Here is a 26,306-nt window from a genome sequence, read left to right on the forward strand (position 1 = left end):
AAAAAAAAAAACACACCCTCCCCAACCTCCTCCTCCTCCTCCTAACCAAAATCAACAAACACACACACCCCATCCCCGACCACGCTGAGAAGCCCACCACCGTCGAAGCCTGCAAGCTCCGCGAAGCCCACCACCGTGCGCAGCTCTGGGTCTCACCCTTTCTCTGTCTCTGTCCGATGACCAACCCACCCCCTCCCTCGCTCCTCCCCCACCCCATGCCTCTGCCGAGCTCAACTCTCTCTCTCTCCCTCCTTCCCTCTCTCCTCTCTCCTTTTTTTTGTCTCTGTCCGGCCAACCCAGCCACGCCACCCCACAGCACCACCTCCCTGCCACACTCCCTGTTGCATGCCAAAAGTAAAAAAAAAAAAATTGCAGGCCGTTCGGCAGTCATCCGCCGAAACCGGCGGGTTCGTTCGGCAGCCATCCGTCGAAGTCGTTAGTTTCGTTCGGCAGTCATCTGCCGAAGCCATTAGTTTCGTTCGGTGGCTGTCTACCGAACCAACTGCAGCAACAGAGAAAGGGAGGGAAGAGAGAAAGGAGAGAGGAGAGAGGGAAGGAGAGAGAGAGAGAGAGAGAGAGAAGTCGAGCATGGGCTGAAAGGCTGGTTGGGTCATCGGACAAAGACAGAGAAGGTGGTGAGACAGAGAAGGTGGCGCGCGGTGGTGGTGCTGCGAGGAAGGTGGTGGTGCGCGCGGTGGTGGTGCGAGGAAAGTGGTGATCGGGCGAGTGGAAAGGAGAAAGGGGCTGCCGGGCTTGGAAGGAAAAAAAAAAAAAACAGAGGAAGGGGTGTGCGAAAAGGAAGGGGTGTGCAAGGGCTGTATAGTCTTTTTTTTTTGTTTGTTTTTTTTTTAATAAGGGTGTGCAAAAAGAAAAAATAGGGTGTGCAAATAGCAGCACTCTTTTTTTATTAATTAAAAAAATAGATAAATTTCATTGTTTAATTATTGGCAATTTACAATTTATGACTAAATTTGTGAAGATCACTCACATTTATGTTCCATCAAAACACAAAAATTACCTTTGTCCACATCATGGGCTTTACTATTTGTTTTTTGGTTCAAGGGAGCCCAAAAGGGGATAGGATCATAGGAGTGTTTCAAAACTTCGATTTTGGGTGTAGGGATAAATGTTATTTATTAATTGTTATTGAGTTATTTGAGTAGAATATTCTAATATAATGTCACACAAAAAAAATTATTTGACTGATTTAGTACTCTTAAGTGTAGTTTTGTACATTCTATATTTTAAATTCATAGTGAGATGAATTATATTTCAAGCACATATGAATGTTTAATTTATATATTTGTCTCTGAAACATTAAAATTTAAAATAGAGAATTTGATAATAATCATAGAACTTTAGTCATAATCGATGTGCCTGTAAAGGCTGTAATGCATATTATGAATGAGGATGATTTTATTGTTATTTTTTGTATTATATTGTGTGATGAAATCTGGAAATATCATAACTCAGTATTTGTGACGCCCCGAAACTGGGAACACCATAGCGGCACCCGTCTTAAAGATCTTGAGACTATAATACCCCTTACCCCGAGTATTATATTCCCAAGCTCTCTAAAACGAGTTAAGCCCTTTTTATTGAAGAACCCGGGTTGGATCAGAGTAGTAAAAATACAACGGAAGAAATTACTGAAAATGCCTCATATTATAAATAACAGTAAAGAGTACCAACCCGTGAGGGTTATGTGTTTCAAATACACTAACCCTAATGCTACATAATAAAACAGTAGATAAACAGATATGTCAGGATAGTCCAACCCACGCCAGAGTGATTCAGTCTTCAACAAAGTGGTGCAACAAATTGGACTCATGGATAGCCATTGGGATATGCCACCTACGAGGATGAAAGAGAAACACCACCACGGATCCAAAGAAAGGATCTAAACCAGATAGCAAGACTGAAACTGACAAGCTGCAAGTGCCACACCCACGACCTCAATCTTGGTCTCCAACAACTGGATTATCTGCACTCACAAGAGTACAGTAGGGGGTAAGCGTCACATACGTTCATCGCTTCCCCTCGAGGGAAAATCCTGGTTATGTTTGAAGCAATACTCGAAAATATAGGATTTCAAGGAAAACAGTTTAAAAGGAATGCACACCCAAAAACAGGGTATCAATATCAATAATACTGTAACCAAAGCCAGTAATGATCAAGATAATTATGCCAATAATCAGTGAGTAAAGCCTTTGCATGCTCATACATCTTTTTCAGTGAAAATCCTTCCTGTCACGTGACATAGTTCAGAAACATACCTGCGACCGATCACATACAGGCCAACCACCAGTATCGGAAATTCAACCACCACCTCGATACTGTGGTGAGAGTATCCATTTACCTGGTAATACCACATTGGTTAGCCTCCCCAGAAGGACATTCGACTAACTAGTCCGTACTTACCCCTCCGGAGGTTTAGGGGATCGAAACCCAAGGTCACAACACGTGCCCGTTACTCTCAGGTCGTCTAAGGTATCACACAGAAAATCACACAAATATGCCATACAAAAATCATGCACATTCTCTGTGAAAGACATTTTCATATACATATAGTACGAAAATAGGCAGAAAATCTAATAACCGGGATATGGTACCTTCCCCCTACCTGCTTTACCAAAGTGCGTCCCTTGCCTGATCCCTTTCCTGTGTCTGGGTCCCACTTGTACCTGTTGGGAAACTGAAGATCCGAATCCGACGACAACTATTAGGAACGTACTAAACGTACTCTCGGCCTTGTCTGTTAAGACCAGGTAAAATTTAGAGGTTTGGCACTAGCGTAACTTGCTAGGCTTCTCTAAATTCTTGATCCGGCATGACCCTGCTCCCCGAGGCAGACAGTCATGTCAGACCGTGTGGTTTCTAAGTTTATTTTAATTTATTGTCGAGGAGATTGATCAGATATGAACCTTACAACGTGACCAGGTCAGTGCATGGGGAAACTGAGGGAGCTCTGGCTCAGTACCCAACGCTTGTATGCTCATGGACTGACCTTAGTCATCACGTTATTTGGTTACCACTGATATGACCTCAATATTTATTAAGTTCATTTAATAACAACAGTTAAACGGTATTTCGTCTATAACCATCACTTAAACAACAGCAAATTAAATAAGCTGGGTTAAGGGTATACATGTTGAAGATTTCCCACGAGCAGAGTCTCGGTACTACTAGACTTGCTAAATAATAAGATTAAAATAGCCTAATTAACAAAAGATTTATTTAACAAAATTTTAGCAGAAATTCGACAGGGATCAATAAATTATCTATAGAGCTCAGAAGTGATTTTTTTAAAACTTCACCAAAACATAGCCTTCACACTACTAGAATTGAAGAGCTCGTCGCCACGATCGCGTAGGCGAAATCGGATTGTCGATCGAAGCTCCAGAACTCAAGATAAACTCAAAACAAGATTGAAGAAGAGAGAGAAAGGAGGAGAGAGGAGAGAGAAGCTCTCTCTTGGGAAGCGTGCGGCTGAAATGAATGAAGAACCAGCAAGGTTCACGCCACTATTTATAGGAAGAGTGAGTGAGTCAACTCGATTGACTCATCCGAGTTGACTGGGTTGATTCAAGTCAACCGTCATAACTTTGACCAATGAGAAATTGACACGTGGCGAAGGTCCTGACACTTGGCTGCACATGCAGCCATCAGATCTTGCTGCCATGCATCGTTGGACGCTCCAGATCGTGCCACGTGGCGCGATCTGGTGTTTTTCCTATTTTATTTTCTTTTTCCTATATTCTCCAACTTCAAAAATTAATTAAAAATAGCTCGGGACTCAGAAAAATACCCCGAAAAATACTACGGACTCGTATCGACTAGTACTAATTAACTATGAGGTCAAATTACCAATTTGCCCTTTAAAAAAATTTTGAAAATTTTAAGCTCCACAAACTAAGATAAAATGCTTTAAAGAAAAAGAAATTTTGGGAAATTCATAAAATAATTTTCCGGACTCGGAATAATACGAGACTTACTCCGTTGGGTTCGTGAGTAAAAGTACCACCTTTTAAAGGTCTAACTTGGGTCAAAACTCTAGTCAAAGTTGGTCAAACAATTAAAGCTTAAGGCGAAAAATACGATTTTCCGCCAAACAAATTTCTAGAAAAATTCTAGAAATTAAAGAAAAATTCCACAATAAATTTGGAAAATTTTGGGTCTCACAGTATTGTATTAATAATATTGCATGGGTAATCCTACATATATACTTACAGATCCTTTCTACTGAGAGATCTCTCGTAGGGCTCACTCCATATAATTTTTCAGAATCGTTTATTTTGTAGGTATATATTCAAATATCATCCTTACAACAAATTAGACAAATCGAACATCATTAAAATATTAAACTATCAAACTTTAATTAAATAAATAAGCTAACAAAATATTAGCTATTATAGAAAGTCTTATACTTGAAATTTGAAAAACATCCTCAGCCACGATCTTTGATTAGCGCATGCCTGTAAATACTTGCTTTTGAGTTATAAACACATGGAACATGCTATCACAGCTAAATTGGAAGATGACAATAACTGATATTTATATCTTGTTATTTCTTTCGATAATTCCAATGGAGAAGAAACTTGAAAGAAAATAAAATTAGTATATGACAAGCAATCTAATCTAGCATGCACCTCTTAGGTTTTTTTTTTTTTTTTTTTTTTTAATAATTTCGAAAACAATCTCTTCCAACAGCTAGATAGTATCCCCCTCTTAAGTTTATAGAACATCAAGAAAAAAAAAATGAAAGTGCTTGATTTGGTTTGAAAAGATTTCGGTTGTGAATTGAAGTCTAATATTGCAGAGTGAAATACCATTAAACCACAAACTCGTTGATAAAAACTTACAATTGAACCTTTTTTGGGCAAATAACTTACAATTGAACCTAACAATGCAGTATAAGAAATATGTTTATTTTTGTTTTCAATTGAAATATGTTTGTTTATTTAGGTGTGTGGTAAGTTAGAACTTAGAAGGCATATGTGGACCTATTATCCACCATTTGTCACCACCTTGATTTGATGGTCATTTGTCTGCAAGCGTATTATTCCAATCATTTGATGGTCATTTGTCTGCTTAATACTCAACTGTCAACCCATGTCAACTACAGTATGAAATTTACATATTAGAATTAAATTAATTGACTATTACTTGACATAATGAGTCTATAAGTTTCTTATTCACGAGCAATTAATTATGCTGATACGAACACATACGGCATGATTAGTAAACATAAATTGATTTAATGTGAAGTTGTTTGACACAATTAATTAAACACACGACTGAATGAAAGACTCTGAAAAGTATGAGAAATCATATGCATCTGAAAATTACACACATGGGGGATTACACCATGTAAATTAAGAAGTAGGTAATACAAAAAAGTCAAATTCATTAATAAAAAGAATCAAGAAACAACAGAGTTTCAATTTCACACAAAACTCTGTTATCTCTCTCTATGGCCTGAAGGCTTAAGTACTTATTATGATAATAAATTAAATTCCACAATGACCTTCATGGTTTCATCACACACAACATTCATTCTGCTTACAACTGGAAAGAATATAGCAATTACAGCCTAAGCATGAGGAGGAACAAAAGGTGGCAGGGTTGGCAACTTTCCAATCTTTAGGTGGGGGAAGTACTTCTTGGGGATAGGAGGAAGCTTGGGAAGAATAGGGTGTTAAGGAGCTAGTGGTGGGCATGGTGGTTTCTTAAAGAATGGAGGAATCTTTGGCAGTGGAGGAAGAGGCTTGAAGAATGGGTGTGGTTTTGGTTTGTAAAATGGGATGGGAGGTGGAAGAGGCTTCTTGAATATGGGGACTGGTGGAGGAAGTGGCTTCTTGAACACTGGAACTGGTGGAGGAAGTGGCTTTTTAACTGGAACTGGTGGTGGGAACACTTTCTTTGGGGCTGGTGGTGGAAGTGGCTCTTTGGGTTTTGGGATTGGTGGTGGGAGTGACTTTTTGGGTTTTGGGGCTGATGATGGGAGTGACTTTTTGGGTTTTGGGGCCGGTGGTGGAAGAGACTTTTTGGGTTTTGGGGCTGGTAGTGGAAGTGGCTTTTTGGGTTCTGGGACTGGAGGTGGGAGTGGTTTCTTGAAGATTGGTACAGGTGGAGGGAGAGGCTTCTTAAAGATTGGTACAGGTGGAGGAAGAGGCTTCTTGAAGATTGGTACAGGTGGAGGAAGAGGCTTTTTGAAGATTGGGTGGTTAAAGAATGGGTGTGATTTAAAGTGAGGCAAAAAATGTGCAGAAGTGCATGTCTCAGGTGAAAATTTGAGCTTTCCACCAGCCACTCCAAAGGTTTGTTTTCCATCAGTGCTCTTGGACTTGAACACTATCTTGTTAGACTGTAGGCCATCATGGGCAGCACAAGGTGTAGCCTGTGCACTGTGAAGTTGTGCATAGCATTCCTCTTTTAGCTTCCCATCTTTTTCAATCTCTTTGGGGAGGGACACTTTGAACTCCCCCTCTTCATTGAGCTCCCCAACCACTCTTGTCTTGAAGTGCCCATTTGCTGGCTTGCAATCAATGGTCACATGAAGACCTGAAAAAAATTGGTTAGCAGAGTGACCAGTTATGTATTCACTAAATTTTTTTAAAAAGACCATGCATTCAGAAATTATAACTACTAGAAATTTGGTTGGGATTAAACTCTTGAGTGATCACCATCCTCAGCCAAACAAGTAACCCCAAGGAATTCTTATCCAAAAAGAAAATTGCTCTCCTAGCATCAATCAAACTAGTTGGACCAGCATAATTATATATATATATATATATATATATATATACGATACATAATCCATCACCTAGGCTTGTGGGACTTTCTTGATCGATTTCGTATATTGTCACATTTTCAAGTTTCACAAAGTAATTAATATGAATATATATTGTGCATGGAAACCAATGCACGAAGTAATTTTCACACACACTCTCTTCTCCACTCTCTCAATGTTATCAACTTTTGAAATGCATTACAATCTGCAGAATCCATAAAAGACAACCTATACATACATAAAAAAGCAACCAGAAAGGTTATATATATGTACCTGAAAAGGCATGGCTGGTCTGAATACTATTCTGAGCACAGTCAGTACATTCTCCAACCCCAACTACCTCAACTGTCTTAAGGTCAGCATAGCAAATGCTTGCTCCAAAAATCAAGGACACCAAGAAGCACAGAAGCACTCCTCCACAAAAAGAAAAAATCTTCATTGGGATCAATCCCACCTAACAAAGAAGAAGAAGAAGAAGAAGAAGAAGAAGATCAAAACTACGACCAATTCAGATGGCTTCTATAAGCTGCTTAGTTTTGTTACACACAGCTTACAAGGCCATGAGTGACTTGGCTATAGAGTCCATACTAAGCCCCTATTATATAGTGGCCTTATGAGGGGTGATTTGAAGGGTACAGCAACACTGAAATTAAGGGCTTCACATGAGCTTAGGGACCCCTAACCTTTTGAGATGATGACCTTGTGTTTAGGAGAGGGAAAAGGGCCACCATATGACATTATATATCAATTTATTGAATGAGCTCCCAACTGCAAAGCTTAATGGTTTGCTCTGTGATCTTAATTATCTGTCTAAACCTACTTGCTCAGCTCCCATCAAGAGCTACATTGTTGTTATCAAGAGGCCTTTCAACAACAATGTGTCCCACCAGAGAGAGGCGTAGACGGAGTTAGGAGGATGAGAGTTAAGCCTAAAACCCCAGCAGAAGCAGAATGGAAGGGTTGAGTGAGAGTCTGAAAAAGCTGAATCTCTGCGAATGTTTGGGCTTGGTCCAAGCCAGCCCAATTAGCCGTCTGCTCAGCCCAAAGTCAGTTGGGCTCAGTTCTTTTTTTTTTTTTTAAATAAATAATAGATCAATTTCATTGTTTAATTATAGGCAATTTACAATTTATGACTAGGTTTGTGAAGGTCACTCAGATTTTTGTTCCATAAAAACACAAAAATTATCTATTCTCCACATTCAAGAGTACTATTTGTTTAGTGGCCAAAAAAAAAAGAGTACTATTTGTTTTTTAATTCAAGGGAGGCCGAAGGGTATAGATCGAGGTAGTTCAAACTTCAGTTTTGGGTGTAGGGATAAATATTAGAGAGATTTAGAGTTTAGTCCATTTTATGAGTCTTTCTTAGACTAAGACCGGTAGTAATTTAGAATTTTTAATTAAGTCTTTTTATTTTTATTTTTTGACGACTTTATGTTAGGTTTTAACTTCAAGATTTTGGGCTCTGCTCAAAAGCTCGGAGTTAAAACCTAACATGCAGCCTCTACAAAACCCACTCTACATCCTAGGAGAGGAAATACCCTTCAAATCGAGGAAGAACTTTCTTATAAATTAAAAAGATTTTCTTATAAGTTAAAAAAACTTTATTATGAATTAAAATGATTTTCTTATAAATTATTATGAATTAACATGATTTTTTTATAAATTTTAAAACACCCCCGGTCTCTATCTAAAAACTATTTTTCTAAAGGGGACAATCTAATATAATGTTCTATAAAAAAAAATTAAAAAGAATTTAGTTGGGTGATTTAGTACTCTTTTTTTAAAGTCTAGTTTTGTACATTTTATTTTTAAGACTCATAAGGCGATGAGTTATATTTTTAACACACATGTAAGCGTTCATTGAATTTGTCATTTTGGAACATTAATGAGAGAGTTTAGTAATAATCAGAGAATTTTAGTAGTAATCAGTGAGCCTATAACACATGCTATGAATGAGGATGATTTTATTGTTATTTTTTGGATTATATTGTGCGAATGAAATCTGGAAATATCATAACTCATAGTATTGTACGTATTAACAATATTGCATGGTTAATCCTAGATATGTATACTTTCTAATAGCTATTTTACAGAACCTTATACTTGGAAAACGACCCCAGCCAGGATGTTTTATTAGCGCATGCCTATAAATACATGCTTTTGTTGAGACATGCAACATGTCATGACAGCTAAATTGGAAGATGACAATAACTGATATTTAGATCTTGTTATTTCTTTCGAACAATCTCTTGCAACAAAGTGAAGAGATAATAGTTAATTAATGTACTCTCTTTATGTTTGAAGAACATCAAGAAAAAAAAAAATGGAACTGCTTTCATTCGATATTGGGATTTCAATGAATTTTAAAAGAGTTTAAAAGTTTAGAGTTTGTTTTCACAGCTGAACTTCTTGGAAATAATGCAGTATATGAAATGTGTCTGTTTTTTGTTTTTTGGGTCAATTGAAATATGTTTGTTTATATAGGTGTGTGGTAAGTTAGAAGGCATATGATGACTTGTTATGTACCATTAGTCACTTGCTTGATCTGATGATTCTGATGGCATGGCATCATTTGTCTGCAAGCATATTATTCTAGTTACTGTGTCTTTGATCTGTAATATGTGGACCAGCTATGAATTATGCTTGATACTCAACTGTCAACCCAAGTCTCAAGTACAGTAAGAAATATTAGAATCAATTGAACTTAACATAAATGAGTCTTAAGGTTCTCATTCACGAGATATTAATGATGTTGATTTGAACTCGTACGACCCAATTAGTAATTAGTAAACATAAGTCGATTTAGTATCAAATTATTTGACATGATTAATTAAACATCTCGAGTGAATGTTGAACTAATATTTAATGGGGAGTTCATATTAATCATGGAAGACTGTGAACTGTGAAAAGCAACAGAAGTCATATGCATCTGAAAAATTACAAGCATGGGGGATTACACCATGTAAAGAAGTAGGCATTCCACACAAGTCAAATTCATTAATAAATAGAATCAAGAAATAACATTGTTTCAATTTCACACATTCTGTTATCTCTCTTTATCTATTGCTTCCCTCTATGGCTTAAAAAGCTTTAATAACTTATTATGAATTATGATAATAAAATTCCACACTGACCTTCATGGCTTTCATCACACACAACATTGAAGATTCAACCTACTTACAACTGGAAAGAATACTGCAATTATAGCCTAAGCATGAGGAGGAGCAAAAGGTGGCAGGGTTGGCAACTTTCCAATCTTTGGGTGGGGGAAGAACTTCTTGGGGATAGGAGGAAGCTTGGGAAGAAGAGGGTGCTTAGGAGCTAGTGGTGGTGGTTTGTTAAAGAATGGAGGAATCTTTGGCAGTGGAGGAAGAGGCTTGAAGAATGGGTGTGGTTTTGGTTTGTAAAATGGGACGGGAGGTGGAAGAGGCTTGAAGAATGGGTGTGGTTTTGGTTTGTAAAATGGGATGGGAGGTGGAAGAGGCTTCTTGAATATGGGGACTGGTGGAGGAAGTGGCTTCTTGAAGATTGGTACTGGTGGAGGCAGAGGCTTCTTGAAGATTGGTACTGGTGGAGGCAGAGGTTTCTTGAAGATTGGTACAGGTGGAGGCAGAGGCTTCTTGAAGATTGGTACTGGTGGAGGAAGAGGCTTCTTGAAGATTGGTACTGGTGGAGGCAGAGGTTTCTTGAAGATTGGTACAGGTGGAGGCAGAGGTTTCTTGAAGATTGGTACAGGTGGAGGCAGAGGCTTCTTGAAGATTGGTACTGGTGGAGGCAGAGGCTTCTTGAAGATTGGTACTGGTGGAGGAAGAGGCTTCTTGAAGATTGGTACTGGTGGAGGAAGAGGCTTCTTGAAGATTGGTACTGGTGGAGGCAGAGGTTTCTTGAAGATTGGTACAGGTGGAGGCAGAGGTTTCTTGAAGATTGGTACAGGTGGAGGCAGAGGCTTCTTGAAGATTGGTACTGGTGGAGGAAGAGGCTTCTTGAAGATTGGTACTGGTGGAGGCAGAGGCTTCTTGAAGATTGGTACTGGTGGAGGCAGAGGCTTCTTGAAGATTGGTACAGGTGGAGGCAGAGGCTTCTTGAAGATTGGAACTGGTGGAGGCAATGGCGTCTTGAAGATTGGTACTGGTGGAGGCAGAGGCTTCTTGAAGATTGGTACAGGTGGAGGCAGAGGCTTCTTGGAGATTGGTACTGGTGGAGGCAGAGGCTTCTTGAATATTGGTACTGGTGGAGGCAGAGGCTTCTTGAAGATTGGAATTTTTGGAGGAAAGGTAATTTTTGGCTGTTTAAAGAGTGGGTGCGGTTTGAACTTAGGCAAAGGTGGCAATTTGGGTAGTAGTGGGTGCTTAAAGTGAGGCAAGAAATGTGCAGAAGTGCATGTCACAGGTGAAAATTTGAGCTTTCCACCAGCCACTCCAAAGGTTTGTTTTCCATCAGTGCTCTTGGACTTGAACACTATCTTGTTGGACTGTAGGCCATCGTGGGCAGCACAAGGTGTAGCCTGTGCATTGTGAAGTTGTGCATAGCATTCCTCTTTTAGCTTCCCATCTTTTTCAATCTCTTTGGGGAGAAACACTTTGAACTCTCCCTCTTCATTGAGCTCCCCAACCCCTCTTGTCTTGAAGTGCCCATTTGCTAGCTTGCAATCAATGGTCACATGAAGACCTGCAAAAATGATTAGCAGTGTGATCATTTATGTATTCATTCAAAAATTTTAAAAGACCATGTATTCAGAAATTATAACTACAAGAAATTTGGTATATATCAATTGCTTGATTACTTGGGATTAAACTCTTGAGTGATCGCCATCCTCATGCCAAACAAGTAACCCCAAGAAATTCTTATCCAAAATGAAAATAGCTCCTGTAGCGTGTATATCAATCAAACTAGTTGGACCAGCATAGTTGTATTTTTTTTTTTTTTTTTGATACATGAGACAAGATCAAAACCCAGAACCTATCTTAATTTTAACCCTTTTTCCGATCCATCACCTAGGCTTGTGGGGAGATTTTTCATGATTCCATATATTGTCACCTTCTTAAGTTTCACACGGTAATTAATATGATTATATATGGTGCATGCATGTGGCAACCAATGCACAGAAATTAAGATTCACACACACTCTTCTCCTCCATCTCAATGTTATCAACTTTTAATGCATGGCAATCTGCACAATCCATAAGAAACAACTTATACATACATAAAAAGAGCAACCAGAAAATTAAGTTATATACTTATATATATTGTACCTGAAAAGGCATGGCTGGTCTGAATACTATTCTGAGCACAGTCAGTACATTCTCCAACCCCAACTACCTCAACTGTCTTGAGGTCAGCATAGCAACTGCTCACCCCAAAGAACAACGACAGCAAGAAGCACAGAAGTACTCCTCCACAAAAAGAAAAAATCTTCATTGGGATTAATCCCACCTAACAAAGAAGAAGAAGAAGAAGATCAAAACTACCACCAATTCAGATGGCTTCTATAAGCTGCTTAGTTTTGTTACACACAGCTTACAAAGCCATGAGTGACTTGGCTATAGAGTCCATACTAAGCCCCTATTATATAGTGGCCTTATGGGGGTGATTTGAAAGGCACACCGACACTGAAATTAAGGGCTTCACATGAGCTTAGGGACCCCTAGATGATGACCTTGTGTTTGGGGAGAGGGAAAAGGACCAGTAACGTGCACCACCACCATATGGCATTATCAATTCATTGAATGAGCTCCAACTGCAAAGCTTAATCGGTTCTACAGTGTGATCTTATCTGTCTAAACCTACTTGCTCAGTTCCCATTAATACTTTCTTTTTACATAAACCCATGTTTAAATTACTAAGAGCAATGTCCATCACAATCTGGCAATGGTAATGTCATTTGAGCCCACATTTTCTTTTCTTGGTTTTGGTAATTTCTCACAGTTGGGAAAACGAAAAGGAGAAACAAATGGGGGCATTTGCATAATTGATTTGAGGCACATATCTAGCTAACTACTTCACGTGCATATATATATATATATATATATCAACTACAAATATCGGCCAAGTTCTTATCAAAAGTCCAAGATGTGTATTAAATGAGCACACTCATCATGTGCCTATTTAATTCATTTCCATACTATTATATGAAGCCAAACTTTGGAATTTTGGAAAATCCAGATATGCTCCCTCCTAAAAAAAAACTATTACAACATGAAATTTATATTAAAAATGAATGCAACAGTGAAATTAAAAAAACTGTAAGAAATTTTTAAAAAATAAAGAATACTAGAGACATCAACTATCATTCCAATTTTCAGTTATCTATGCACATGATATGTCAGGTTTTACTTGTTATAAGTACATGATCCCAAATATTAATATGTGATATATTACCATACATTGGTGAATTCACGAATTAGCCATGCATGGCTGATGGCTCTATAAAAAACTTAGTTACCACTTTGAGACATTTTATCAAGCACATTGCCCCAACTTTAAAGATATAAAACAAAAAACTAATGGGCAAACACTTAAAATCTATGTGAAAGAAAATTAATTTTGGGGGTCAAGTGACCCATTTGCCCCTTAATAGATCTGTGATGGCTATCATGACTATTGAAATAATAGTTGGTGCATGTAGTATTTTCTCCCACCACCTAAGTAGTTAACTCCAACTCATATTTCTCTCACTATCCTTTTTAGTTTTTTCTCACCACCCTTTTTAGTGTAACTCTCATCATATTGTAGATGCATTATGTGTCATATCTCTAGTAGTACAGCTGGAAAATCAAGCCTGAAGCCTCCTCTTTTTTCTTTTTCAAATCTTTAAATTTGTTATTGTTATATATATATATATATGGAACTGGATCTCCTGTTGTGCTCTCACAATGTGGGGATGCTGGAGCATATGGAGAAACATATGGGGTTTGTCAAATCAATGCAATTTGATAGATTTTTGTACAATATATATAATAACTGAAGAACAAAGAAAAAACTTACATTTTACACAGTATCATAAAAGTGAAAGAATGTGATATTTATACTTCTCTATTATGAGGTTATAGAAGGTCAGAGGACCACACATCTCATAAGTCAGAATGGTTAAGATTGCTATGTGACCATGTGGGCTCAAGTCCTATATCAAGCCTTGCAGGTACAAGGGACAGTTGCGGTACTTTATACCCTTTGGTACTTTATAGTTTATACCTTTTGTAGGCGATCAAGACTCTCAACTCTCAAGCCCCTATGTAATAAGTGTAATTCTAAATACACCCACATTTTTTTTGCTGAATTAACCCCCTAAATTTGGTTTCCAACTCTATCCTTGCACTTTCAAAATATTAAAGAAAACCCCAACCCCCAAACCGGTCGGCAGCCCCATGGGACCGTCGGCACTCAAATGTTCGGCCATTTCCAATACAACCAAAAAGTTATAACTTAATTCCTATTCACATATCCAATTCCAAATACCTATTTGCTTATGCAAATACAACCCAAAGTATTCAACCAGAAAAAGGATGCAACCTAAAATAATTTATAGCTAACAATATAATTCAACCTATAATTATGGCTAACAATTTAATCAACGAAATTTATCGGTATTTAATGGAAACGGGTCACATTGGACTTTAGACAGGACCATAGGAGCCCCCTTTCCGATTATGAGTTCTTTCCCTTATATTAAAACTTTAAAATTGGCCAAAAAAAAAAAACTTTCAATGACGATTCTACTTTCTAAAGCAAATCCTGGTGCTTCATAAATGTGGCAGATATCACACGTGAATTATTCTGAAAAAGTTATGGATGGTGCCTTTATTCTAAAAAAAAAAATATATATATATATATATATATATATCCCATGGTGCCAAGGTTACACCCTAGAGTTCAACCTTCCTCTATATCTAACCTGACAGATATCACACATGGGCTGCACATACCTCAGCTTCCATGGTGAATTGGTGACTCAACAAATGCAGATTTAGCTGCAGCAGTCTCACCAGAAAACCTCATTCGGCATCAAAGTAATATATGAAGCAGAAAACCAACTTTGAATTCATCCACAACCAAGCCAAAACAAAAATTTGAACAGAATTGAGATCTCAAGGAAAATTGTAAAGGTTCAAGAAAGTTGTATCATTCCTAACATAACTCTGTGTTAGTTTTACTTCTCAACTTCATCTCTAAAAACGCAAATGTAAAAATTTCCTTCAAGACTACAACAGAAACTCAAGTTTTTTTTCTTTTCTGGTCTAATTTCCATAACTAGCTCAAGTTTTTTGCCTCTCTTAAATATCTCCACATCCCTAGCGTGAGTTACAAGAGTCTGCACTTCCATGTAATGTCATGTGCAGCTGAACCGCGCAAAATTCTGTAATCTATTTCTTCTTCTTTGATTTGTTGTTGACTGACTGAGTATATGCAGTTCCCTGACCATCAAAATGAGCAAAAAAAGAACATATCAAGAACAGTTCCAGGATTTATAAAGAGCAAGTTAGGTCTACTAAAAGTAACTAAGCTAAATGCAAGAATCCCATCATTCTAACCATAGATTAAACTATATGAAATGATGGTTGATGCTCAACATGAAGCAACTTTAGCTGAACCCCCCATCCCTCATTCAATACATAGATTAAATCACTTAAACTCATGTTTGAAGCTCTACATGAAGCAACTCATTTACAACATATACTTTTGGTTTTGAAAAACATATTTTAAAATATATTAACCCACGATTTGGACAACCAGAGATGTAAATCTCAAAGAAATGTAACCCCAGTAGATTAAATCATATAAAACCATGTTTGAACTGTTGGAAAAACAAAATCTGAACATTAATGAAATAGGTCAGCAAATTAAAAATTTGTGGGAAACATTTTAGCGCAATGATACAAACCTGAAGCCATTCATCCATTGAGGCGTCTGTAGCCCTGGTTCCAACTTCTACCTTGGGAGCCCTCTTGGTTTTCTAGACACAACAGAATAGTTCCATGAACAAAACAAGCAAAGAATCTAAAAACAAATAAATATGACAATAAAGCCATGAGAGATCAAAGGGAAAAAATTAATGAGCTTTCCTGCCTATTCTCTTCATTCCATAAATACCACCTCCCTCTCTCTCTCTCTCTCTCTCTCTCTCTCTCACTCACACACACACACACACACACGCACGCACTCAGTCACTCACTCTTTTAAACATCTTTTGAGGTAGATGCAAAAGTACATTAGGACAAACTCAGAATGCCAGAATGGATAGAGTACAGTATTCAACACTCCATGTAGGTTGATATGATATCATACGTATAAATATCTGAAAACAGTATGGTAATATAACTATCTCATAGAGAAGTTTTAATACCTTGGAAAGGTTCTGTACTTGACCTTGAATCCATAACGCTAGGAGGATAAGAAGGGCGAACCCAAGGGTGACAAGAAAAACAGACTCAATGCTGAGGAAAACACCAGCCTCAATAACTTCAATAGTACCATTATAGAAGGTGCTCTGGTATGGTTGCTGGTCTATCTCATAGTAAACGGTACCCACAAGATCAAAAGTTCCAGGCTGCACAATACAAATAAGTTATTGAGATGACTACATATAGGTGCAATTTCAGATGTACAATGAAAATAAGTTGCTTGAGATGACTACATATGAATTTGAAAGTCAAGATGACTACATATGGGTGCAATTTCAGATGTACAAAGAAAATAAGTTGCTTGAGATGACTACATATGAATTTGAAAGTAAAGATGACAACATATGGGTGCAATTTCAGATGTACAAAGAAAATAAGTTGCTTGAGATGACTACAAATGAATTTGAAAGTAAAGATGACTACATATAGGTGCAATTTCAGATGTACAAAGAAAGTACCTGCAAGAATTTGTTGACAACAAATATGTATGGGAAAGTACCCTGAGCTGATGCTGGAACCGATCCATTGTTAAAAGCCTACAACCAAACCAAAACTGTAAATGCAACTGAGAAAATAACTAGAAGCATTTTTCAAGAAAGGCATAACAGAAAACTACCAAGATGAATAGAAAAAGACAGGTTTTACAAGTTAGAAAGAAAATAATGGTTCAGCGAAACTACATGAGCAACCTACTTCCATATGAATCAGTTCAATATCGCATAAAGGGAAAACCTAATCATCCACATTAGAGACCAAACTGCAACCCCCCCCCCCCCCCCCCCCCCTTTTCACTCTCAAATTTTTGATTGAGGTATGAAATCTATCGACACAAGTTGATCATCCATTCAATGTGTTTATCAGCCCTCATTCTTTAAAGACTCAAATTGAGGATAAGAATTTTTACAACATTAGAAGACTAGACAAGTGGCAGACCTTTCAGGCTCGATATTGGGTGTTGAAAGGTACGCATTTAAGGGTATGTTGTTGAAAGGTACGCATTTAAGGGTATGTTGTGGGTGTGACAACATTTAGTGATATTAACAAACCATCATATGTTAAACATGCATATCCTTCACTTGTAAATATCTCAAACAGCAAGCCAATAAAAAAGATATTACACTGCAACATGGAAGTCAAATATGAAATTCAATTTTTTTGTAGAGAACACAAATTGTCATAACACATTGCCAAATCATAAGAACACATTAACAAACAAAAGATTTCCTGATGAAGAATTAATAACAAATACAGAGATCATGTATATGTAAACCAAAAGACGCGTATTTAAGCATACCAAGAATTACCTGTGCAGTAAGATTCTGAACCAGAAGATTGTGATCAAAAGGTAGATGAACGCTGGCTTTGATTGCAATTACATTCAAGCTTGAATCCCCTTTTTTTCATCAAAAAATCAACTAAGCTATCCACTAAACAATTGAGAGAAATGAAAAGAAAAACTGCACTGACACACCCACAACAAGAAATCATGTTGCCCTTTAAAAGGGATGTTGCAACACAGAACCACCATAAAGGTGACAAAAACATTTTGTGCATTTCACTCATTGAATGAGAGAGTCCAATAACAAAAGAAAATTTGTGTTTATTACCATCGTTTTTCAATCCGACCAGAATTTCAGTCTCTTCCCCTGCCGCCACCGCTGCAAAGACAAGATCAAAGTAAAAACACACCTCTCAAAACCAAACAAAAGCGAAAACTAACATGTACAATCTTGATGAGATTCTCACCTCGTGCTTTATTTTTGGGGAAAACACAGACTGTTTCAACTCCCGGAGCTGGGCTAAAACTTCCATCTCCAAAATCTTGGACATCATCGCTAACAATCCCGAGATCACTGCTTTCTTCCACAGAGTCAGAAACATCCACTTCCGAATCAGACTGACCCCTGGCGACTATTAAGAGGAAGAACCATAAATTTAGTACACAACCCACTTCAAACTCACATCAAACTACGAAAATGTTGTCATGCATTCCACAAATTACCAATATCCCGAATCTAAATCGGCAAAAACACGCCAAAAATGTAGATCACAGTTCAAAACTGCAAATTGAATTCAATACTCAACATACACTTATCCAACCCAACATGCAAGCATTAGTTATGTGTTGTCCAATCACATGTTCTAACTAGCTAGCCTCTAAAAGCACGTTTGCAACCTCTAAAGCATTAAAATTGCTTTTTCAGAACGCTCACAAAAGCGATGCCTTGGTAGCTGAAAAGACTTCGACTTTTAAGTGAAATTTCGCTTTCAAAGTAATCAGACTATCAACAACAACGCTCATCTGCGCCATGCAGAAGCTACTAAGCCAGCAATAACCAATTCGAACATAACCCATAGTCGAATCGATCAAAACCAAAAGCAGTCGAATCAGATCTCAAGCATGCAACCAATAGAAATTAGCTGGAAAATTGTTGCAATGTTGAAAATCAAAATTTCAATAATGAAATAATACAAAAAGCAGAAAAGATCTAGATCTGCAAATTGAGAAAGGAAACCTTGGAGGAAAGGGGGTGCGATGAGGAGGAGAGAGAAGAGAAAAACCCTAATCGTGGTCGCCATGGATGGGAGCTTTTGGGGTTCGATGGGTTGGTGTGTGGAATAGTGGGTTTCAACACAAGTGACAATGCCAAAGGTGGATCCTAGCTTCGGGTTTCGGCCAAAACGACGATTCTTTGGTATTTATTGTGTTTCATTTTTTTGGCTAAGGTATTTATTGTGTTTCTGAATTAATGGGAAATGGTGGAAAACTGGAAATGTTGTGCCAAAATATATTATTTATATAGGTTAATTACAATTATATATCTTAATTATACATTATTTTTTAACTTGGTACCTCAATTTCAAAAAATTGCATTCGAATACCTTAAATACGATATCTCATCACCTGAGTACCTTTGTTAGCCTCGCTGTCCACCAAAACTTTTAAAGTATCCTTTTTTTTTTTTTTGGCTACTCAAAGTATCCTTTTTAAAAAAGGAAAAAATTATAGCAAAAGAATTATTAGCTCATTTTTCAATTAAAAATCTCGTTTTTACTTTGATTCAATTTAACAAAGTATTTCATTTAAGGATATTCTGTTAATTCTATTATAATTTTTCTTTAAAAATTAATCACGTGAGCGTCACATGACAAAAAGGGAGAGCCCTTTTTTTTTTTTTACTTTTTAAAATTCAATTAGTTTTATTTTTTATAATTATTTTTTAGGAGAAAAGATTGTTTTGCCTTACAAATTTGTCATGTGACCCTCACGTGATCAATTTTTAACGAAAAATTGTAACAGGATTAACGGAATATCTTTAAATGAAACACTTCGTTAATTATAATCTTTAATTGCATTAAAGTGAAAACGAGATCTTTAACTGAAAAAAGAGGTATAATAATTGTTTTTTTGCTATAATTTTCCTTTATTTAAAATGGATACTTTGAGTGGAAAAAATAAATAGTTAATTACAAAAAAATCCACTTTTAGAGCCCTTTGTACAAAAAACATTCACCTAAAAAGTTGAATGACAAATAAATCCACTTTTTTGTACAAATAAGTTCACACTATGTTTTTTTCCATGGTTTAAAAAAAAAAATCAAGCAAATTGCTTTAGTAATAATGATTACTACTGCTCAAGAGTAACAATTAATAGTGTATTTTTACAATTTAAATAGTTACTGTTCCACAATAACAATGATTGTTACTACCAAACAGTAGTAATTAATAGTGTATTTTTACAATTTAAATAATTACTGTTAAATAGTAATCTCAAAAGTACTGTAGCGCGCTACAGTAGTACTTGATTTTTAAAAAGTGGGCTAGCTAGGAATTAGGCTTCACATTTGGATTTTCTAAAGAATAGTACTTGAGTACTCAAAAATGAATATAATCTTATTCTAAGTTTCTAACTACCAATCACATAAGCCCATAATAGGGTCCGCCATGAGAGAGAAGGTGGTGAGCCTCATCATGGGCTCTTGTAATTGGTTGTAAGGACAAACTTGGTACTCATTTCTGAGTACCCAAACATTTTTTTTTTTAAAAACTTCTTTTGTCTAAATAAACTTATTAAAAAAAAAAAACAAAAAAAAAATACTTTAAAAGTTCCAGTGGAAGTGTGGAACTAAACTTCTTTAGTTAAAAGTTCTGGTGGAACTAAACTTCTTTAGTTCTTTTTTTCTTTTAATAAATAAGATCGTGACGGGGTCTGTCGTCCTCCTCATTATATTCCTCCTAAAATTAATAGCATTTCGTCGGAATACATCCTGTCTTTCCACAGCACCTTCAATCACCATCCATCCGGTGGTGCAATTCACCAAGCCTTCCATGTTCATCATCCACTAGATAAATGCAGCAGAGTAATAATCAATGGATCATCATCATCAGCTAGAACACCAAGCCTTCATTCAAATCCAAACCACGCCACCCCAATTTCTACCCGCGACCGAATTCCCTCAGCCCCCTTCACTCGATCCCCGCCTGCCCTCCACCACTCGCCCCCAACCCAGTTCAAGGTTTGTCCTTTTCTGGCTAATTATGTGTTCTTTTATTTATTTTTGTTTAAATTTTTGTTTTTTGGCATTAAATTATGGGTAATGTCATTATATTTTTTCTGGGGTTGTTTGTAATTGAAGTATTGAACTAATGATCAATGATTTATCTGAGAGCTGTGCTAAACATATTTTAAAGTTTCTGGGGATGGGCCTAGTTTGGGATATAGTTTAATGGGGCATTGCATGTTTTGTTGTATGCAAATTTTCTGATGTGAACCCGGTTAGCAAATCAATGTGTGCATAAGGCGTTTTCGAAGTTGACTTTGTGGCACTTTTGAATTGGTGGATTACCCTCTATTTAATGTATGTTGTAGTATTGTACTTGTGCCTTATTATGATTTATAATTACTGTTTACAGCCAAAGGCCTGAAGGGGAAATTAAGGATGGTCTAGCTGCTAGAAAGGTTCAGAAGGCTGATCGGGAGAAATTGAGGAGGGATCGACTGAATGAGCAATTTCTTGAGTTGGGAAATGTTTTAGGTACAGTTGAAATTGTTCATACTTTTTTTTTTTTTTTGAATTTTGTATGTTTTCTCTTTATTAATTTTGACGATTAGGTCAGAAATACAACAAAAGAATGATTTGTGTCTATCGAGCTTAGCACCCTATAAACTCATTTGTCAATAACTTTTTTCCCAAACAACTTCATGCCTTGACATGTAATGCATTACATCTATGGCATAGAAATCATAGAGAGAGATATTGAATTCTTGATTTTGCTCTAAATTACTATTTCTATTGTCAAATCCTATGTTTGTATTATTTTGTGATAGTAAACTATGTACAAGTAGATTGTTTATAGGTTCAAGTTCATTTTTGCCCATGAACTATAGGGCCTATTTCAAATGGCTCCATGTACTATCAAATGTTTCAAATGAACCCATAAACTAAACGAAAGTATACAAAATAGCCCATTTGTTAAATATTAAAGGGGTAATTTTGTCATTTCATCAATTAACAATATTTAATTATTATTTAAATAACCAAAATTAATATAACTAAAATAATTATAAAAAAAAAAAAAAAAACCCACCCCAGCTCGTTCCCCCTCCCCTGCCAGTGCACCCAGCCCCTCCCTCCCCCGCCACCCAGCCCGTTCCCCACGTTGCCCCTCCACCCCTGCTACCCAGCCCCCTCTCTCTCTCTCTCTCTCTCTCTCTCTCTCTCTCTCTCTCTCTCTCTCTCTCTCTCTCCCTCCCGCAACAACCCCAGCCACTTCCCCCATCCCCCACGCCAGCCACAACCCCAACCTCTACCGCCACTTCTAATCCTACTACGATGCGCTCGACCTCGCCGCCTCAAACGACGTCGTCGTCGTTCAGCTCCTCCACCCCGACTGGCGCACTCCTCTTGAGAAGCCCTTCCTCTGGCTCGGCGACCTCCACCCCTACTTCTTCACCAACCTCCTCTGCTCCTTCCTCGATCAAAACGACATGTCGAACTCTGAAACCGACGACGACAACATCGGCATGGAATGTGCGGGAATGGTGGGGTTGTTGTCGGCAGTAGGAGGGTGGTGGAGTGGGGGGATGGTGGGGTTGGGGTGAGGGGGTGGCGCAGGGTGGGTGGGTGGAGTGGTGGGGATAGGGGCAGGTGGAGTGGTGGGGGGGGGAATGAGGGGCTGGGTTGGCGGGGTGGATAGGGCTAGGTGGCGGGGGAAACCGAGTATGAAATGTACGATGGCTGACTGGTTGAGGAAAGCGGGTCGGACCTTGGCGTGGGCTCGACTTCACGGAGGATTTGGGTTGGCGGGGGAGGGAGGGGTTGGGTGCACTGGCGGAGAAAGGAGGGGCAAGGTGGCGAGGGTGGGGGAACGGGCTGGGGTTGTCGGCATGGCCATGCAGGCGCCAACTTGGGTGGCGGGGGTGGGGGAACGGGCTGGGGTTGTCACCATGGCCATGCCGGCGCCGACTTGGGTGGCAGGGGTGAGGGAACGGGCTGGGGTGGGGTGGGTTTTTTTATATAATTATTTTAGTTATATTAATTTGGTTATTTAAATAATAATTAAATATTATTAATTGATGAAATGACAAAATTACCCCTCTAATATTTGACAGATGGGCTATTTTGTATAATTTCGTTTAGTTTATGGATTCATTTGAAACATTTGATAGTACATGGAGCCATTTGAAATAGACCCTATAGTTCATGGGCAAAAATGAACTTGAACCTTGTTTATATTTGAATTTCCATACAGAGCTGAGTGCCAGATTTGACTGATGACACAATTTCTAAAAACTTTAAAGGAGGAATTTCTCTTGGGATGGCTAAATTTGATAACTATCTTCATGCTTGAAATTCTAGTACTTGGGGAGTATGGTCAAGAAGTTTGGAAGCTTGGGTCAGATTTGTAGGACTTCCCTCAGCTATCTGATGCATTTCTAGGTTCTGCATGCATAGCTGCTTGTAACCTTTAATATGGTGCATATCTATGGGTTTTCCTTTTCATTTTTCTTGCTGAAGATATGGTTAGCCTATATTTTTTATTGATTACATGTGTTACTGTTTAAAATACAGATCCAGACAGACCCAAAAATGACAAAGCAACCATTCTAGCTGATACAATTCAAGTGCTGAAGGATTTGTCATCAGAAGTTGACAAACTTAAAGCTGAGTGTGATTTGCTAACTGAAGAGTCCCGTGAGGTGATTTAGTATTTTATTTTTATATTCTGGTGAATTATGTTCAAGTCTGTTGGATTCTTTTATAGGACACCTAATCACTATTTTGTTTAAAAACAGTTGACACATGAGAAAAATGATCTGAGAGAAGAGAAGGCATCTCTTAAATCTGACATTGAGAACCTTAATGCTCAGTATCAGCAGAGACTCAGGGCTATGTTCCCTTGGGGTGGTATGGATCACTCAATTGTAATGGCCCCACCTTCGTATCCATTTCCAATGCCAGTACCAATGACTTCAGGGCCAATTCCCATGCATCCACATATGCAGCCGTACCCTTATTTTGGAAATCAGAATCAGGGGGTCATTCCTAACCCCTGTTCAACTTTTGTTCCATACATCACTCCTAATGCTCTGGTTGAACAGCAGTCCACCCAATGTGTATCTCCAGTAGTGCATCCAGGAAGTCGGTCTCATGTTTCAGGCAAACAAGATTCCAGAAACAAATCTTCTGGTGAGAGTAACATTGACAAAAGTGAAGATTCAAATGATGTCAAGACAGAACTAGAGTTGAAAACTCCTGGATCTACAACTGATCAGGTCAGCTGTAGCCTTCTAAGTTGTTTTCGAAAGATATAAAGCTTTGCAAACCATTTTGAAGTGATTATGATGGATCTTGTTGGTTTTATTTTACTTTTTGGGGAAAGTACAGTCCTCATTGAAATAATGTGGCTGTTTTGTAGGATTTGTCATCAATACAAAGAAAATCTCAGAAATCCACGAGGAAGGAAATCAATGTTACAGAAGGGAGTTCTTCAAGTAGATGTTCTTCTTCTCATAGTGTACAGGGTAGCTCATCTAATAGTGTGTAGTTGGTGGCAGAAAGGCTGATGACTGAAAAAGAGTAAGGTAATAAAAACAGAACAAGTCAGGGTGTTTTTTTTTTTTCAATAACGTCAGAATTTCCTCCATTTGTTTAATTTCAGTGAACTTTTAGTCTCTTGAATATTTGATATGGCTCTGAACTGAACTACTTAATGCTTATGTTGTTAATACTAAATGTAAAATTGGGTTTTTGCCAGGTGTCCCTTGCAAGCATGAAGGTGACAAAGGATGGTGGTTGGTTTTCATTGTGCCCTTTTTCATGGCAAGGTAGGGGCTTTAAGTGGATTTCTACAGGCTAATAGTGGGACCAACAAATTTGTTAGAAAGAATAGTCAGTAAGCGGGTTCTTTGTTAGCTTTTCAGGTACCTACATTGCTGCAGAGAAATACACAATGTAGGATTATCTAGTCCACAGGAACTTGTCTTTGTTATTGTAAATAGCAGTCTTGATAAAGAACAAAGACAGCTTTTTATTCAGTGATTAGAGTACCTGGATATGCCATTGTATTCGGTTTATTGTGGTTTTTGCATTTAGCTCTAAGCGATAGAAGCTGTTGCAAGTTGCAACTGAAATTGAAAACGTAGCATGTCATGTTCGTGAGTCTTTGAGATTGAGGTCCAAAAAGGCCATATGATGGCAGAGGTTGTGAAAGCATCTGAAGGGCTTAAATGCTGAAAGGGACATGGATACTCAGGAAATGTCCAATGAATAGAACCGATAAAATGATCAGCATCAAAGTGAATGGTAAAGACTGGCCAGAAAACCTTGTATGCTGTGGAAGACCCCAATTTTGGTTGAGCCTCAGAGCAAAAGTATTTTTAGGAGTGATTTAGAGAGTGTATTTAAGTTTGACCCACAGTCGTGCGCCTTTAGTTAATTGGGTTTGATGGGAAATAATAAATAAATCAGAATAATTTAAAATGAGAGAAGGAAAGGAGAGTGTGAGGGAGCGAGAGAGAGTGTTTGGAGTTTGAAATCTGGAGTTACGGGTTATTTTAGGATCGGATGAACAGGCAAGATGCATCATTGGAGGCGCTGGTGATGTGCAACTTAATTATCGGCCATGATTTAATTGAGAGTTTGTGTTTCGGCCGGATCCAGTTGGAAAATTCCAATTCAAAGAATTTCGAAAATATTTCAATTTCTATTCCAAAAAAAATTGGAATTTCACCATCTCATTTCAATTATGAAATTTCGGGTTTCTCAAAATTTTTGGATTTTTTTGAAATGTGTGTTCTATTAGTGACATTTAATATACAGTGTTTGATGAGGTACAAAGATTAAAACCCTCCTCCAAGATAAAACAATATATATGTGCTATTATATATTCTTGCTACATTATATATATATTTTTTTTCCTGCTTTTCTAGTAAACATAAATATTTAGTAATTACATAGTTGGTGGGGTCGTAGAATTGCCCCTTCTTCTTCGATCTCCCCTCCACCCTAATTAAAAAGAAACAAAAAAATTAGTAATTGCCATGGACAAAAAATATGAGTGTTTTTGTTAGCATTTATGTTATTATGATACACACACACACATATATATATATATATGATCAAGTCTCTCCCATTGAGGGATTTCTCAAATAATTTTATTTAAGAAATTCCTCATGAGGCTCACTTAATATAGTATTTCAACGATTCAAATTGTCTATTTTTATATTTATATTCAAAGATCATCATTGCAAAAAATTAGACAAATCAGAAACCATTAAGTTATCAAAATTTCATCAGATAAATAAATGAACAAAATATTTTGGATAAACACTTGAAATGGTGATCATTCAATCAATGGTCAAATGGTTTCTGATTAACTTAATTTTTTGCAAGGACGATTCTTCAATGAAGACATAAAAAAAGACAATTTCGATCATTAAAATACAATGTCAAATGAACCTCACTAGAGATCCCTCAACAAAAGGGGGCCTATATATATGATATACACATATTTATTAATAGTATTAGTAGTTTTTTTAGTATATATGTATGTGTATGTTTGAAATAAATAACAAATTAATAAAACATATAGTATAAATAAATTATAAAAT

At 37.4% G+C, this 26,306-nt stretch overlaps 4 protein-coding genes across 4 annotated transcripts; 1 reads left to right on the top strand and 3 right to left on the bottom strand.

Annotated features, from left to right (window-relative positions):
* Window positions 1–5,361: 5,361 nt before the first annotated feature.
* On the bottom strand, window positions 5,362–7,339 carry LOC147276449 (uncharacterized). Its single transcript, XM_086254732.1, has 2 exons — window positions 7,067–7,339; window positions 5,362–6,564 (listed from the first exon to the last, which is right to left on the bottom strand). The coding sequence occupies exons 1-2, from the start codon at window positions 7,230–7,232 to the stop codon at window positions 5,699–5,701; spliced, it is 1,032 nt and encodes a 343-aa protein (XP_086110858.1). The 5' UTR covers window positions 7,233–7,339; the 3' UTR covers window positions 5,362–5,698.
* Window positions 7,340–9,770: 2,431 nt separating this feature from the next.
* LOC147276450 (uncharacterized) lies at window positions 9,771–12,319 on the bottom strand. The gene is made up of 2 exons (XM_086254716.1): window positions 12,046–12,319; window positions 9,771–11,461 (listed from the first exon to the last, which is right to left on the bottom strand). Exons 1-2 carry the CDS (start codon window positions 12,209–12,211, stop codon window positions 10,002–10,004), a joined length of 1,626 nt encoding a protein of 541 aa, XP_086110842.1. The 5' UTR covers window positions 12,212–12,319; the 3' UTR covers window positions 9,771–10,001.
* A 2,488-nt stretch (window positions 12,320–14,807) lies between these two features.
* On the bottom strand, window positions 14,808–18,874 carry LOC147276451 (Translocon-associated protein (TRAP), alpha subunit). Its single transcript, XM_086253635.1, has 8 exons — window positions 18,708–18,874; window positions 17,938–18,102; window positions 17,799–17,849; window positions 17,496–17,584; window positions 16,650–16,727; window positions 16,134–16,337; window positions 15,672–15,743; window positions 14,808–15,204 (listed from the first exon to the last, which is right to left on the bottom strand). The coding sequence occupies exons 1-8, from the start codon at window positions 18,769–18,771 to the stop codon at window positions 15,154–15,156; spliced, it is 774 nt and encodes a 257-aa protein (XP_086109761.1). The 5' UTR covers window positions 18,772–18,874; the 3' UTR covers window positions 14,808–15,153.
* Window positions 18,875–20,452: 1,578 nt separating this feature from the next.
* LOC147276452 (transcription factor bHLH121-like) lies at window positions 20,453–24,267 on the top strand. Its single transcript, XM_086252888.1, is given in 6 exon segments — window positions 20,453–20,709; window positions 21,107–21,228; window positions 23,266–23,393; window positions 23,490–23,969; window positions 24,113–24,235; window positions 24,238–24,267. Coding segments are annotated over 6 exon segments (1,029 nt in total). The 5' UTR covers window positions 20,453–20,563.
* Window positions 24,268–26,306: the final 2,039 nt, after the last annotated feature.

Source organism: Dryas octopetala, chromosome 8 (assembly GCF_963921425.1).
Source record: "Dryas octopetala chromosome 8, drDryOcto1.1, whole genome shotgun sequence".
In the NCBI taxonomy this organism is placed as follows: domain Eukaryota; kingdom Viridiplantae; phylum Streptophyta; class Magnoliopsida; order Rosales; family Rosaceae; genus Dryas; species Dryas octopetala.

What these genes read in the sequence shown, in the direction of transcription:
- LOC147276450 (XM_086254716.1), bottom strand. Translation starts at nt 12,211, where the DNA reads ATGAAGATTTTTTCTTTTTGTGGAGGAGTACTTCTGTGCTTCTTGCTG. An exon ending in GACCAGCCATGCCTTTTCAG is followed by an intron (nt 11,462 to 12,045) that starts GTACAATATATA and finishes TCATTTTTGCAG; the next exon opens with GTCTTCATGTGACCATTGAT.
- LOC147276449 (XM_086254732.1), bottom strand. Translation starts at nt 7,232, where the DNA reads ATGAAGATTTTTTCTTTTTGTGGAGGAGTGCTTCTGTGCTTCTTGGTG. An exon ending in GACCAGCCATGCCTTTTCAG is followed by an intron (nt 6,565 to 7,066) that starts GTACATATATAT and finishes AATTTTTTTCAG; the next exon opens with GTCTTCATGTGACCATTGAT.
- LOC147276451 (XM_086253635.1), bottom strand. Translation starts at nt 18,771, where the DNA reads ATGGCGACCACGATTAGGGTTTTTCTCTTCTCTCTCCTCCTCATCGCA. An exon ending in CCCCAAAAATAAAGCACGAG is followed by an intron (nt 17,850 to 17,937) that starts GTGAGAATCTCA and finishes TTGTCTTTGCAG; the next exon opens with CGGTGGCGGCAGGGGAAGAG. An exon ending in TTGTCAACAAATTCTTGCAG is followed by an intron (nt 16,338 to 16,649) that starts GTACTTTCTTTG and finishes TGTATTGTGCAG; the next exon opens with CCTGGAACTTTTGATCTTGT.